At 37.8% G+C, this 16,819-nt stretch overlaps 1 protein-coding gene across 5 annotated transcripts in view; it reads right to left on the bottom strand.

The window, feature by feature from the left end:
* Positions 1-1,035: 1,035 nt before the first annotated feature.
* The window catches only part of FGD4 (FYVE, RhoGEF and PH domain containing 4), a 106,250-nt gene continuing 90,466 nt past the window's right edge, over positions 1,036-16,819 (bottom strand). For all 5 annotated transcript variants that reach the window (XM_071422440.1, XM_071422437.1, XM_071422439.1 and 2 more), the window contains exons 11-17: positions 15,515-15,687; positions 13,288-13,318; positions 13,026-13,121; positions 12,017-12,142; positions 9,352-9,492; positions 8,089-8,229; positions 1,036-7,913 (exon numbers count right to left, since the gene is read on the bottom strand). In XM_071422440.1, the coding sequence (XP_071278541.1) occupies positions 7,656-7,913; positions 8,089-8,229; positions 9,352-9,492; positions 12,017-12,142; positions 13,026-13,121; positions 13,288-13,318; positions 15,515-15,687 (966 nt within the window). In that variant the 3' untranslated portion in view covers positions 1,036-7,655. The remainder of the gene's footprint in view (positions 7,914-8,088; positions 8,230-9,351; positions 9,493-12,016; positions 12,143-13,025; positions 13,122-13,287; positions 13,319-15,514; positions 15,688-16,819) is intronic.

The raw sequence follows: 16,819 nt of genomic DNA, 5'->3' as shown, positions 1-16,819 counted from the left end.
CAACACCTTCCACTTCCTCACCAGCTTGATGGGCTCTGGCCAATTTGCAGCCACATAGAAATATCAGTGCTTATTAACCCTGCTGATTTAAAGGAAGTGATTAGGACCTGTGGTGCCCCATTTCCCGTAGTTTGAGTTTTATAATTTTGTTCTCTTATTAAAGCACAGTTTTAGGGTTAATGCTATTATTTTTGTCTCCATGCAGAAGGCATTGCATTGTGCTTAATAGGGAAAATGAGGTTTGGAACAGAGTACACTACAAAAAAAATCAGAAAAATCAGTAAGTTGGATAAACAGAAAGGGAGGCATTAGTCTCTGTGGTTAATCAGTGCTTATTTCACACCATATGGTTTGTGCAAAGAGAAGATAATGTAGAAATGAAAAAAAAAATCTTGTATGCAATTCTTTCTAATCAGGAACTACCAAGTACTACAGTAACTTTTCCTCTGTTTTGTGTTTCTGTGTTTTCTGCAACACTGTGCCCACCTGCAGAAGAATACCAAGAATAAATCAGATACAATCAAAACAGGTTTAATGTGTGCAGATGATGGAAATCACAGGCAACTGCAACCAGGTTTGGACTCTTAAAGGACAGATCCAGCTAATTACCTGATCATTTTTTGCTTTGCAGCACCACTTTAGTTCAGTGCATGAGATCATGCTGATCATTTAGTACTGAGTAATACTAATAAAGATTTGAGGCTCTGCTGAACAATTTCCTTTATTTTTGCACTTTTCTATGGGGATGGTGGCACAGAAATCCATAAAGCACTCACATAACATCCCGGTCACATTCCCATTACAGAAATCTGGACCAACCTGTGCAGTTATCGTTTATCTTTCTCACCTAGGATGTCATAGCATTAAATACACACTTTATAAACTCAGAATACACCTTTCACCAATTTAGCAGTACTTGTAAGTAACCAGCACTTCAGCAAAACTGGTCCTCACTGTCACACACAACAAGAAATACAGCTTAAAGATTTTATCAGCAAAATGGGTAGGTGGACAAAAAAAAAAGTCAATCAGCAATACTTATTTAATGATGTTTTTATTTTACAGGATACAAATTTCTGTTCTTTTTAAGTACTCAACATGAATTAAAGTGCTTAATTTTTACAATTCTCCACCCACCTTAGGATCAAATATACATATATTACAGAAAATATGTACAATATCTTCAACATTTTTACATTCATATATTTCTTAACCATAAAAATGACGACTTACATTTGCACAACTTACAATGGCATTTGTATTTCACCTTTTTAATATTATTCACTTTATTGCAAAACCAAAACAAATTTACAATTCTTCCAATTATTTTTTTTAGAAAATCTTTTTGCAATTAAAATCAGAAATGCTTCCATTAAGAAGGGAAATGGACATGTATAGCCTGTAATTCTGATGTCAAACATTACAGCTGATACAGCTCCCACTAAAATTACTGTATTAATCCGCCTTAACAGCTGCAGAATAGAAAATACACTAGATAGAAAAAAATAATATTTCTATTGCAAACTGTTCTCTACATGCAACAAATTTGGCTTAAAAATACCAGGGCACATAGATGCAAAAATTCTTTGATATAGTTCCCTCTTTTCTGAATGTTTCCACCATAAATACTTAATGAATCTACGAGGATGAACTATAAACAGAAGTAGGTTGGTGTTATGCAGTGGCTGAAAACATGTTTTATTCAAAGAAATCTGCTTGAGGATTTGGGGACAAAAGCACATTCTACATTCACTAGGAATGTAGAAGGAATGTGCTAGGAAGAGGAAGGGGTGAAACAAAATACCATAGTTTATTCTAGGAAGAAATTTAATCACAAGGTTTCAAAGGAAGCTGATTGAAATGCCTCACTGGAATTAGCATGTTTGTGAGGGCTTCTGTGTTTGTTTTTATAGGCTGAAATAGTAAACATGCCACAATAGCAGATCTACCTCCATCTTTTTCTGGAAAGCATACTCAACACAATCATTATACATTCGATTTTGAATGCAGCACAGTGTATTTTTTTTTTTTTGATTGTAAAATACTGCTTGAAAACAAGTCATCTGAATAATAGTCTCAAATATATAAATACACATATATACATATACACACATACATATGCATATGTGTATATACACACACATATGTAATCATTAAATTAATGTTATCATCTGTTAAAGGAAAAGGATTTAGGAAACAATCTGACTAGCAGATTAAAACTCCTATCTGAGGAACATACTACAGTCCCATGGGTCAGAACCAGCAGGATAAATTCCTCACACCAACAGGGCCACAGACTAGAGCAAAAAACATTAACCCCATGTATTTAATTTCAGATTTCAAATAACAGTACACCACAGAGACTAAGAATGATGCCCATTTCACCAATGGATTTACCTTAAGGGTAGTCAGTTCTGCCACAAAATTACTTCTCTCCAGTCATTTATTTTGGATATATATTTCCAGTTGTTTACATTCACCCCTACATCCATTACCTCCATCTGAAGTTCACCTGAGCTGTGTGAGTCCAGGTGAGACCTGGTATCTCATCAGCTCCCTAACTGGTAGAAGTTTCATCTTCCACAAGTGTCCTTATATAATGTAAGGCAGATTCTATGTGAATTTCAATCACTGAAGGTACAATAGCTCCAGCAGCCCATGCTAGTTTATACCAGCTATATGGAGAAAGACCTTTTGTTATTGCTTAGGATTATTTCTACATGGAATGTTTATTTATTTCCAGAAAGCCTTTCCTTCAGTACAAGAAATAACTATCCTCTCTTAATTTTATTTTATCTTTCCTTGAAATGAAAAGCTGATGATTTTTTATGCTAGCTATGTGGTGAGGAACCCAAACAACCTGTCAAGTGTTTCCACATCTTTCCCACTTGTTTTAATATATGTATTCTTTTTCCTTCTGACTCCAGTTGGAAGTCTGTGGAGCATACTTCTATAATCTCATCTAAACTTTAATTAGGTGGTAGTGTATTTACTCTATATTTAATCAGTGCCTTTCTTCATCCATAACTTAAAAACATGAGCAATAAAATTTTTCTTTTCATTGAAAAAGAGTTAGAACCTTTGAAGAGATTTATAAAGCACTTTGAGATGGTTTTGCATAAAAAGGTGCTACTATATATACATGCAATTAAAGTAGTTTAATATTCTATTCCAAATAGAAGAGAATGTTTTGTACTCTCAATATCTTTTTTGCACATATAAGTTAAATACACTCAGAAATAAACAGAACTACTTGGCATAAAGGGATTTGAAAATACTGCATAATACAGGTTTTATAGCAGCTCTTCAACCAAGCAGGAGTACCTGATACCAAAAATTAATTTTTAGAGGGCCTGGAGGAATGGTGCAGACATGCAGATATCACGATATACTATTTTCCCATGGTAGGAGGAAAAAATAAGTAATTTCAAAAATATATTGCTATGATCCAAAAATATGAATGATAAATTTAAGTCTTGTTCTGGTTGAACACAGATAAAACCACTAAAATAACTTTTGATCTGCTTTAAATCGCACAGAAGAGTGATCACTTTTAAAGTGAGAAACAAGCATTACTTGAACACAAGAGTTGCAAAACTTAAATAATTCAGCAGAGCCATTCACATGCATTCATGCATTATGAATGAATGCTTAGTTACAGTTTATTCCTTACACACAGAGCTTTATGCTCACAAATTTAATGCCTTTTTTCTTTTCCTTGAAGAATTTAAGAATTTATCTCAAATGGGAACAGCTTCTACCTTGTTAGAATGATGGTTTTAATTTCACTGCTTTCTTCATAATTCTTAAGCCACAGCAGCTACAACTTTGTATTTGTTCCTCTGCAGTCATAATTTACAGTTTAAAGCAAAAGTTTGGGATGCTGTTGTTAGAAGGGCTTGTCTGTGGAGAATGAAGGCAACAGGGTGGTTAAATTTAGAATTTCTCCATCTTCTGATGTCCTTTAATATTGGTAATACACACTTTTCCCACAAAATACACACACAACCATGTATTTGAATGCCAAGGCATTCTGACTCAGAAGAGAACAATTCTGACCAAGCAATTGATTATGAGAACATGAAACTGGTTTCACTGGGGTAAATAAAATATCCTGTGCTGTACTAAATTTAATGGCTGAGAGCAAACGTGAGGCTACCATCCAAACAAACAACTCCCATTTCAAACTGCTTGTGCCCAGATGCTGGGCTTCATCTGGGAGATGCTGCCATCCAAGTAACTTCAACTGCTCAGCACCACTATACCAATAAGGCAGCACAGAAACTGCTACTTCTAATCCCTTAACTGGAATGGGCTTAGGATGAGATTTGCAGGAGGAAACAGAATGTACTACGCAGCACCAAGCTGGGTGGGATGCTGACCTGCTGGAGGGCAGGAAGGCTCTGCAGTGAGATCCAGACAGGCTGGATCAATGGGCCAAGCCAGCTCCAAGAGGTGCAACGAGGCCAAGTGCTGGGTCCTGTACCTGGGTCACAACAAGCCCTGCAGCACTACAGGCTTGGGGAAGAAAGGCTGGAAAGCTGCCTGGTGGACAAGGACCTGGGAGTGCTGGTTTGACAGCAGCTGGACAAGAGCCAGCAGTGGGCCCAGGTGGGCAAGAAGGCTAAGGGTGTCCTGGCCTGTACCAGCAACAGCGTGGCCAGCAGGACCCGGGCAGTGATTGTCCCCTGTACTTGGCATGGGCAAGGCCATGCCTCAAATGCCATGTCCAGTTCTGGGACATGAAAGACAGGAGAAGGAGGACATGGAAGTGCTGGAGTGGGCCCAGAGAAAGGCAACAGAGCTGGTGAAGGGTCTGGAGCACAAGTCCTGTGAGAGGTGGCTGAGGGAGCTGGGGGTGTTCAGCCTGGAGAAAAGAAGGCTCAGGAGGGACCTTATCACTCTACAACTCCCTGGAAGGAGATGATGGCAAGGAGAGGATTGGTCTCTTCTCCCAGGAAACAAGCAATAGCACAAGATGAAATGGCCTCAAGTTACACCAGGGGAGTTTTAGATTGGATTTTAGAAAATATTTTGTCACCAAAACAGAGGTGAAGCATTGGAACAGGCTGCCCAGGGAAAGGGTTGAGTTGCCATCCCTGAAGGTGTTTAAAAGGTGTGTAGATGTGGCACTTAGGGACATGGTTTAGTGGTGAACTTGGCAGTGCTGGGCAATGGTTGGGCTCAGTGATTTTAGAGGGCTTTTCCAACCTAATTGACTCTATAGTCACATCATCATATTTTCACTGTATCTCAGTCCTTCCTATCTGAGAACTCCTTTAAAGCAACTTCTTCCTTTACACTCCACACCTTGACCATGGGAAACTGTTTTTATACATTGGGATGTGGGAAGACAACTCTCCATATCCCACAATTGCACTTGAGGCTCTTGTAGAAGATACCCACTCTTGGGAGATGGCCATGAAGGAAAGACAGCCACCAAGAGTTCTGCTTGCTTACCTGAATGTTCCCCCATCCCTTGCCAAGGTATATGTAAGATTACATGTATTAGCTAGGGAGATCTTCTATTACCTTGGCAAAAATCTGATGGTATTCACCAACATGAATCAAACCAGGCTTGAGCTGCCCATTGCTAAAGGTAAACACAGCTGCCAGTAGAAGTAACTTGAAATCTCAAAGAGAGTTACAGAAGAGCTTGCACATCAGATAAAAGCAATACCAGGGTTATATCCAGAACAATCTGGACCCAGGGAGCACCCAAGGAAGAGAATTCGGAATGGACATGCACCAAGTCAGCTGGAGAGTTAGTAGCATACCATGTCCTGATCATTATTAACACTGGTGTAAAGCTGTGGAATCTAAAGGATATGGTAGATCCTGGATCTATGCAGGTGAGAGCAAAATCCATCCCACTAACGTTAACTTACATGACATTTTTATGAAGGAATGATGACACTGCATGCTCATGTGTGCCTGACACTACAAACAGGTACGAATCCCTTGCTAAACGCAAAATGAGCTGGGTTTTTTTTTCCCTATAATGTTGCAGAAAGAGTAAAGCAGGAGTAGGAGTTCAGTGGATAGTTTGCTTAGCACACTCATTATAAAAACCCAACAATTTAAATCTGTCATGTTACTAACAAAATTGAACCTGAGCTCTTCAGCTTGACATGATTTAAAATACAGATTTGCAGATTTATTGAGAAGTAAGACTTCTGAATGTTCTTATGACAAGCTGATTGTAGAAGTTATGTATTTTCCTTCCTTAAAGGGTTTCAAAAAGGAAAGACAGCAATGATTTTAATTGATAGTCAATCACTACCTCTGAGTTTGCCATATTTCACTCAAGGATATTACAGTAAAAATTTTATGCAAGTCATTTGTCTCTATGTATAAAAACTCTTGAAGGAATGGAAGTTCTTAAGGAACTTAATATTGTAAAGCCAGTGAGTCCTTATACCCAGAAGCAGAAAACAAATAATGTTAGTTCATAAAATTTCAGATTTGCAAGCTCAGACTTCATACTAATTTTTTATAAATCAGGCTCCACTTTAAAACAAGAATCCTTGAAGATTGTTGTCATAAATAAGCATTACAATACCTAATCTACAAAAATTAAAAAACTTAAGTTCAAATTGTTCTTTTGCTCCAATAACCATAATAGCAAAAACACACATTCCCAGAAGGTTACTAGAATCTGTTGCTTTTCTCAAACCACATACTGCATTTGAGCAACAAACTACTGCACTCTTAAAAGCTAACAGTGATAGGACACTGAAGAAAAGCGACTACTTGTTTAAATACAACTGGAACTCATTTGTCCATTGCATGCCACTTACATTACTGCTAATTTTTTGATGCATAAAAATATCAAGATCATTAAGTGTCAGCTATTAAAACAAATCATTGAACAGTATTTTTCAATTTAGGACTGTGTTTAATTTCAAATAGAAAACATGCTTTTTAAAAAATAAATTATTCACTAATAAGAACCCAGTATCATGAAATCAAAGCAATAATCAAGTATTGTACATTTTTAATACTGTACATATATTATATATAGTTTTCTCATATTTTAGGTATTTATTTCTACATTGAAAATCATTAGATTGTTTCCTTGATAAATTGAAACCTTAAAAGCCAATATACCTGTGAAAGCAATTTGCATTACTTTAATTAAAAAGATACAAGTGAATACAACATATGTACAGAACTGTGGAAATCAATCTATAAACTACATACATTGAACCAAACTGTCCCTGCATATTTAAGTACAGATCTATTTTGGCAATGTGGAGGTATATCTTTTATCCTGTTGCAAGTCCTAACATGTAAGTAGGAGGCTTCAAATATTTGCATTCTTAAATGTTAACTGAAGAGCAACTGGATTTAAAAAAAATTGCATTACAACGAACAAGTAGTACAGTAAAGTTAGTAAGTATTTTAATAGCATTCACATTTTTTTAAAAAAGTCTCTGAAATGGACCTGTACATCACTTTTATTGACAGAACATAAATATAAGAAAAAGATCCCTAAAAAGACCAGAATTCTTTCCCAAACATAAAGTGCCAAGATGTGTATGGTAGTAAGAACTTTCTTTTTCTTTTTCCTTGATTGAGCAAAGAAAGGTTAACACAAAGGTTAACCACAATTTCAACTAAAATTTTTTAAAAATGCCATGTGTTCCTGTGCTTCAGCATTCAGATCTTTTAGAAGATTCAGGCTGCTCTTCTAAATTCACTTGCAGTTCATTTTGACATTCTGGTGTCTCACCTTTGACAGCTAAATGGATAACTTTTAGCCACTTCTGTTTCAGTTCCTCATTGTCTGCAGCAAAGCTGTGCACTGACTTGGACTGGGTCAGTTTGAAGCTGTGGGGGAGGTCAGCACTTTTTGGAGTGTCATCCACTGTGTAGCCCAGAAGAGGAATTGTAGCCAGAGCTTTCACATCCTAAGAAGGAGAAGTTCTTTATTAAGAACAGACAACTAACCATTACTTCTCATTTGCTGTACAGTTTGGTGAAAGCACATGGATCTTTCCTCCACTCCCAAGCTATTTGCTCTCTCTTCCTCAAATACCAGTGACAATAATTAATTAAAATCTTTCCCATTTCCCCTGTACATACCTGTGGAGCACCATACATGTAGAGCACAAGAGCCTCCTGTTTGGGTATGACACACCATGCCTTCTGCCAGGGCTTGGACTTCTCCATGTACTGAAGAAAGCTACATATGACACTATTTCCAGATACTTCTGCAGATTCAATCTAGGAGACAGTGGAAAGCAAAAAAAGGAAACTAAACTTTCCTTCAATAAAGACTAAAAACAGAAAGAACAGAAAAGCAGGAAATATATTGCCATTCGCATCAGCTCTTGGACAGTATCTGCAAAAAGGCTTCAGGAAATACCCAAGAAAGATTATGAAGGATATATATATATATATATATTAAACATATGCAATTACAACACACATTTCCTTAGCACATGTAATATGTTCCTTTTTCCATCAGTAACTTTGGATTATAGACTCCTATATCACTCCAATTTTCATTTTGCCACCATAGCCTGCCTTTGTCTGTATCTGAGTATCTACAAAAATGTCTGATTTCCAAAATAGCACCATGTTAGGCACTGAAGTGCCACTAACTATCCCACATGACAACTTATCTACTTTGGCAGTCAAAATATTACGACAGAATCAAGTTCAAGCACATTTTTAAGAATAACATAAGCATTCAAGCACTAATCCTAGAGAAAAGATTAGATTAATTGCTTAAAACCTGTAGACAGAGTAAAATGCTACTCAAATTAAATAGTAAACTTGAGATGATAAGAAAGAACACAAAATAATTATGTGCTAAAATTTCCATTGACCTTGGCTTTTCAGACGCCAAAAGCTGAGGACAACCTGACAACTTAAAGGCCCATTTTATACTCTGATCAAAACAGTATCCTACTACTCTAAGGAAGAGGAAAACTCTCCCCCATTCTGATTGGTTTCATCCCCAGTTCTTTCAGTCTGGGTACATATTTTTAAAAACCAACTGGTAGCAGTAGGGTATGGTGTGATGAAAGCTTAAGTGCAGAAGAAGAAAACTGAAAATTTATAAGGGAAGGTTACATCTTGTCACAGGAGCTGATGTAACTGAAAGAAGCAAACAAGCTCTAAGGTTTATAATTCCCTTAAAAATGTCAAGTTGCAAGAAACAAAGCAATCTTGCAAAGGTGAGTACTGGAAACCAAAATCTGTGGAATGATATGAAATTGGTCCATGTACTTTTTATTTCTTAAAGAGAAAATAAACTCTGCAAGAATGCTACCATTTTTCACCTACTGACAAACCAAAAGGATTGCAGCTATACATATACAGTATTTTTGAATTACATACCTCCAAGATGCCCTTCCTCTTCTTTTCTTCACTGTCTGTACAACCAATTATAACATGATAGCAATCCTTACAGACTTTGTTCAATTTATTGCCATCATATTCGAGATGTGCTTTGTAATCAGAACATTTCCAGCAAACCACCTTAGAAAAAAAAATACATATAATATTTAAGTATTTATAGAAGTCTATTAAAATAGAAATAAAAATTAGTATTAAAGTATTTTGGAGTATATTTTTAACTATACAGAACAAGAAAGATGTCTTTATAATATGTCAGCAATAACTTATTTGAAAATAATGATTTTCCAAATTTGTGCCACTACTTCTTAACTAGAAGCACTTCTTCCTATTTATCTGATGGAAATTTTGTACTTTGCATAAAATCACATTTAGCTTTTAATTATATCTATAGTTTCAAGTTAGGTAGAGAATCAGAATATAGCCCAAGCCATGCTGGCAGTTTCATTATATGCCAGTCTGAAAAGGTACATTCACCACCTGGTTTTCTATGTAACCAGAATGAAATTATCAGATTAAAAAAACCTACAATTGAGATGATCTTTTAATGATACAAGGCTGATAAAATCAGAAATGGCTACTTTTTTACTTGTCAAGAAATATTAGCATGTTTACATCTGTATATATACATCTATATATATAAAATTTACAATTTTAAAATCAAATCATAAATACACAGACTAAATAAGCCAATATCCACTGATTTTTCCTGATTTTTCTTTTCAGTATTTCAACTTTGATATCTCATATCAAAAAGAGATATCAAAGTTGTTTCATTAGAACTGATTTTCCACAGAACTTTTCTTTCACATGAAAAAAAGATGCCCTGAATAAAAAAATATGAGTGAAGTTATTTCAAGAAAGAAAGGTAGATAAATGGACTTGAACCATTAATACATCTGAACAAAACTTTGTTGTGGACCAAGGCTTTGCAGTGCTAATCCAGATCACCACCTTCAGCTTGTAGCTCTAGACAATCCTAGTTAAGTATTCCAAATTAGTCACTTCTGGAATGCCATCATTGCTATCCAAAATTAACTCCCATGAAAAAAATCTTTTGAAAATAAAGCACAAGGAGATCTGATAGAACTAGAATAGAAGGCAGTAGTTAGGAGTCTAAACAAAAAGGGAAATAAAAACAGAGGGCGTGCTTTCAACATTAACAGAATTTTAAGACAAAAAGATCTGAGGGAAAAACCCTCTATGACAACTGTAAACCCAATAATTTAGAGCATCTGAAAAAGTCTCTAGTGTCCTGCAAAGCACAAAAGCAGCACTATGAATGCAGCAACCCCCCATGCCACTTAAAAACATTAGAAAGAAATCAGACAATACACCCTGTACCACAAATATTAAACCTGAGCTTGTACTACCATCTGGTGGAGACAGGCAGAGCTGCTAGGTGGCAAGAAAGAAAGCACAGTGTGTTTGCTGGTTTTTTGTTACCTTCTGAAAACTCACAAGTCATACTACTATTGCCTGATGGCTGCTTTCAAGCTGGATGTGTTACTGTAGTATCCCACATGGAAAGCAGCAGCAAAATTCTCTCCCCACCCTTACATTCCCTCCTTCTCTGATTCGTTGCAAATGTTCACACTTACACACTGAACCCAGCTGGGAGCAGCTCTAAGTTAACCTAATGAAAAACTGCAGGGTTTTATGGTCTTTTGGTGGAGCCAACCAGTGCTGCCTGAAATAATGCTGGGTTATGCTGTCTTAATATGGTCTTGAAATTATTCATATTAGTAGAGGTGTCTCAAAACTAACAGTATACTGAAATAATGCTGGATTTTGCCATCTTAATATGGTCTTGAAACTCTTCATATTAGTAGAGTTCTCTCAAAATTAACAATATACTGTGTGCAGTGCCTTGGGACATTATACACAAGTGCTTCTAATGACTAGAGCAGGCAGAGGGTCCTTGGTGGTGTGCAGAGCTGCTTCTTGCAGCTACAAGTGCAGCAGCAAACTCCACAGCACTGGCCAGGCTACCCAGGGAAGCTGTGGATGAATGCCCCATCCCTGGAGGGGTTCAAGGCCAGGCTGGATGGGACTCTGAGCAGCCTGGTCTGCTGGAAGGTCCCTGCACTGGGGTTGGGAGTTGTCACTGTGATATTTTGTGACAAATCCCTTAGCCAGGATTTCTTCTCTTGGCAAGATGAGAAGCCTCAGCTTCTCAATGTTTTGCTCCTTTGGAATGTGATTTGGAGAATTGTTTACCCAGCATGTGAATTGCTTAAACTTAATGATCAATCCCAGTCCAGCTGTGTCAGGACTCTGGTCGGTCAGGACATTTTATTATTCATTCTTGTCTAGCCTTCTCTTTCTTTAGTATAGCTTGAGTATATCATTTTCTTTTAATATAATATCATATCATAATATAATAAATCAGCCTTCTGAGAAGGAGCCAATTCTCATCTCTCATCATTCTCTGACTTGGAGTCAATTCTCATCTCTCACCTCATCCTGGGGACACCCACAACACCGCAACAATTGGTGACCACAGGGACTGGGTGATGTTTAAAGTCCCTTCCAACCCAAGCCATTCTAAGACTGTAGGATGACAAGGAGCCATGAGAAGCCAGGCAGGTGCCTGGAGACCCTGGCAGGAATGCTGAGCAGCTGCAGCAGGAGGATGTGCACTCACGTGTCCACAGGCTCGGCAGTGGTGCCTCCTCCTCGTCAGCGCGTTGAAGGGCTCCTTGCACTTCATGCACATGGTGACCTCATTGTCCCGGATCCACCTCGGCGCCCTCTTCCCAAGCTCAGCGTTCTAAAGGAGGGCCAGGAGGAGGAGAAAAGAATTTTAAAAGCCTAGTAAAAAACTGCACAGTACTTGAAATAGGGAAAATAGTTATTCTCATCTGTAGCAGGCCCAGAGCCTGTAAGACTTCCCTGGCGGTCAGAAATCCAAGACAGGAAATGCCAAGTCATGGTGACTGGACTAGAAGCCCCTCTCTTCTGCCTTCAGACCCCTTGCTTATCTCTCTGTAAGACTATAGGTCACTTTCCTTTAACCCTTGCTCCTGGACAATTTCCAAAACCCCTGTACCCTATATAAAGAGCTGCTTTTGCCCAGCTCGGGCAGAAGAGCTGTCACTGGGAACCTTTGCAGAAGATTCAATAAAGACACCCCTGTGGAACCTCACACAGCCTTCTCCTCTCTCTCCCTGCATCTGCCTGCCTAGGCACCTAGCAAGCTGAAGGCCTGCAATCACAATGAGCTGATAATCACTAAAGAGCTGATAACACTTAAGCTTGCTAAGGTTGCCTGCAGCTAAGAACAGGAGCTCGGACAGCTGTGCCGAGCAGGTCAGAGCTATCCCGGACCCGTTGCTCCTCATCCTCTGGAAAGGAAATTACAAAACATAGCTCAAGATGCATTTTGAAATCTATAAAAGAAATAACAAAGAACCCAGTCAAAAATCGTGATGCATCACTGAAAGGGTGCTCTGTAACGTGTTTCAAGAAAGAAAGAGGCTGGTTTACAAGATTTGGCATTTTGAAGAAAAATAATTACCAATAAGATGACTGCTTTGTGATTACTCTGCTTTAAGAATGACGAGGTTGAAAACAAAGTTTCTGCCAAACTTTTTCCACTTATTGAAGAACACAATGGGTATTAAGAAGGTTACAAAGGAATAAGAGCAGCTTACAGAGACTTCAACAGGCATGTCTTCATATTCTTTAGCAATAGCATTTCTGAAAGTTTCATTCCTCTGCTGAAAAGCTTCAATAGTACTCTGAAGTGCCTAAGGAAACAGTGGAGAAATTCCTCAGACATGGTAAAATTTAAAACACACTCTGCATTCTGACCAGTTATTGATCAGCAGAGAGAAGGTAGAGACAGAAAACATTACTTTTCTGATTGCTTGAGTGGCAAAATGTTTAGAAAATAAAGAACGTAGATGAATTTACCTTTATCCATTCTTCTTTATCCTGTTCAGAACTAAAAGAAATATTTGACACATTAGTTTGAGACTAGTTTAGGAAACATTATCTTACTATCAACAACTTCTTGCAAAAGCCAAGTAACTCTTCAGTAAATGTCAAGAATTTAAACAATACTAATTTTTAACTGTCCAACTTAAAAAAAAAAAAAAGCAAACAAACCAAAAAAAACCCCGAACAAACCAAACCAGAAGAAAAAAGTTAGAAACATAACACTTCAGTGTATCTGGCTCTCCAAGAGTTGCCTCCTCCTTGGGTAATGTGTTGGGAAAAAACCCTAATGCACCATGTAATACCAGTCATACAAAAATTAATTTTTCTATGGATTACTCTGAAGGACGCCAAAGAGAACCTTTACAACATCTCAATTAAAACTGCTCCCCACTTGTTGTTTTGCAGTATTAGCAGAAGTTTCAAGCTGGCTGAAACCTAAACTGCTGTTGGCCCTTCCCACCTACCATCTGCACATGAGGAAAAAGAAACCTGTCCAAGCAGCCAAAATTATTCTTCCTACCTGCTTACAATAAAAACAAAATGCTGGGCTATTAAGCATAGTGACTGACCAGCAGCCTTCCAAAGAAATAATCTACCAGCTGTTTAAAGACAGTAATTGAAAATGTACTCCAATAAGAGTTTGAAAAATAAATATAATCCTCCTACTAAAGAATATGCCAAGGGTAAATTAAAAATTATTACAGTGTTAATACAAGCACATGAATTAAGGACATTAAGGTGTAGGGTACATTCACTACTCACACATTGATATAGATTTTTCTAATTGAATAAGAGCTTCGTGGCATCTATTCCTTCAGAGTTTTTTACAGAGTTTTTTTACAGAGTTTTACAGAGTTTTTTTAATGTATTCTAACAATGATCACAGAGCAAAGATAAAAATCTGTGCTTCCCTCACCTAAAATAAACTAATGCAATAAACTTTCCCCGACAGGTAATGTAGGAAAGCTAACAAATGTATCTGTATCAAATTTGCTGTAATAATTTTCTTCCAATTAAAACATGCTTCAGGAATGGTATAGCAAGATGCCACCTTTCACCATTGAAATAGGTCCATGGCATAACAATTTATAAAATATTTAGCAAGATATCAGACAGTCATTTACAGCAGATATGACTGATAGCCAAAACCCATCCCAGAAATCTTGCAGATCTTAGTGGAAAGGGTTTTTTTGTGTCATTTTTCAAAGTATATATTTAATTTGAAATCGAATGAAAGTGTAGGTAAATACCTATATGCTATTATATTTGCACATTCTCTGCTGTAACTCTCATTAAATATTTACAGGTTTTCCATAAAGGAAAGAAGCTTGCAAGTTCATTGGCTAGCAAGCTATGGTTTGTCCCCAAATACTTGGTGCCAACGCAGAACTATACCCACCATCGACATTTTCCTGCTAATTTAGTCCTTGCCTCTCTGCAATGAAACCCTGACTGCTAAGAATAGGATTTTTAAGCAGGACCAAAAGGAGAGAAGGAGCATCTCACTTTATTTGAGTCTAGACAGGGGCAATTTAGCCTAGGCAATGCAAAAAAGTGAGGGGAAGGTAACTCAGCAAAAGGAGGATACAAGGACTAATAAATTGGAGAGCAGAAAAAGTGCCAGTCAGAAGAGTGCATCTGGAGGAAAAGGACCCAAGAACTAAGAGGAGAGCTTGCCTTCCAGGAGGAGGTTAATATTTGGGACTGGAAGAAAACAAGTAGATGGGAAATGGGGCTGAGGAACAGAGGAAAGCAGATGCTCAGCTACTGCTGCAGAAAACTGTTCTGTGTGCAGGTAAACCCACTGGGAGGGAGAGCTTTGTTTGTTGGACCTGCCCTGAGGTGAACAGACTCGCTGGTACCAAGGCAGATCCCAGAGGCACCAGTGATTATCACACCCAGTGTCCTAAAACACCTCAGTCAGACAAGCTGCCTTAGCACTGCTCTCAAATCCCCAGCCAGCCCATTCACAGCTATCTTGGGCATTTCTGCAAGGTTAGCCAATGTGCTATGCATCCTAGATGCATCTTCTGCTCAGGGAGATTCTTGGACTGAAAATTCATGATTTTTTGGCAACCTAGGCTATTTCCAAAACACCAATATTAAGATGAAATCCGCTGCCTTGTTCTTCAAATCTATTAATCCACTCTTCTGTGTGTATATATTTGATCTCAAGGAACTGGCTAAAAAGACTGCTTACCTGGCCTGCAACTCCAATGTCCTCTCTTTTCCAGACACTTGGAAAGTGTGAGGATATTCTTCATTATGGGTTTCTATAATCTTCATGCCATCTATGCCCACTCTGGTTCGAACCGAGAACTTGGATCCTACCAGGCTGAATTTGGGGACGCAGTAGAGCAACATATTGTTAAACTGGGGGGAAAAATAAACACGAGGTTTTGCACTAAGAAAAACACAGATAAAACCACAGTTTGTCCACTGAGAGCTGGACAATATCACAAAGCTGGACTTGGTGGGTGAGAAAGCAGGTTCTTTCCTGATCAGCTGACACATGAGAAGGCCAAAGCTCTAATGCAAGACAACTTCTCTTTCTTATTTCTTTAGGAATAAAATTCAAGGACAGCTTCAGTGAATTTAAGAATAATTGTTCTGCATGTGCAGCAGTCTTCATAGTATTTATTATCAAACTATACTCAGACCAGATATTCTATGCCAATGTAAAGCTTTTCTAACTAAATCTGTTCTTATTCCCCAATTCTGCAAAACCTACTGTAAACTGTAGAATAAGGACTTTTCCTTTCAGTGTATACATTTATATTTATCCTGTACCAAAATAATTTTGTTTTGTACAAGTTCTAATTAATGTTATTCAAAGACACTATTTGTCATTTCTCCAAGACAAAAGAACATTTCCTACAGTTTATATTCCCTGAAACCCTCCATATCACAAGGGAAAAAATAGTACAGAGAGCAGGACAAAGATATATTCCTTTACTAAAGTAGAACTTTAAATAATGTTTAAATGTCTAAAGCCACAGCCTAGAAGTACAGTTATTAAATCAGATATAAAGTGTTTAATTTTCTCACTTTTTCCCTCTCTCATTCTTCTCAAAACTAATTATTGAAAAGAAAAATTCACTTCAGTTGAAAAGTCACTTCAGTTCAATCCTATTTCATTGAAACCTGACTAGACTATTGCCTAGTCTGTATCAGAGACACAGCACATTTGAGCTTGTCACCTCTCATAGGAAGGGAACATCATTTAAGTCAGCTGTCTGGCCCCAGCTGAAGTCTTTCTATTGTATGATTTCTTCTTTTGTTTGAAGCACAGATAAGGAGGAGCTGTGCCTGTCACTACCCTTTATTAACCAGAAGAGGGGCCATGCCAGAGACCCCTGAGCAAAAATATACCAGCAATTTTCAATGCATGGGAAGCAACAAACTCCACCAAACCTCTTCCACAGGAGTTGTAAGGGAGCATGGCTGTGCTTTTCAAACTGCAGCTGAGAGGATGACCTGCCACGACAAAAAGCTCCCACAGAAC

This window comes from Agelaius tricolor, unplaced genomic scaffold (assembly GCF_023055355.1).
Source record: "Agelaius tricolor isolate 1412-34295 unplaced genomic scaffold, bAgeTri1.0.p SCAF_3, whole genome shotgun sequence".
In the NCBI taxonomy this organism is placed as follows: Eukaryota; Metazoa; Chordata; class Aves; order Passeriformes; family Icteridae; genus Agelaius; species Agelaius tricolor.
This window is presented reverse-complemented; position numbering and strand designations above follow the sequence as displayed.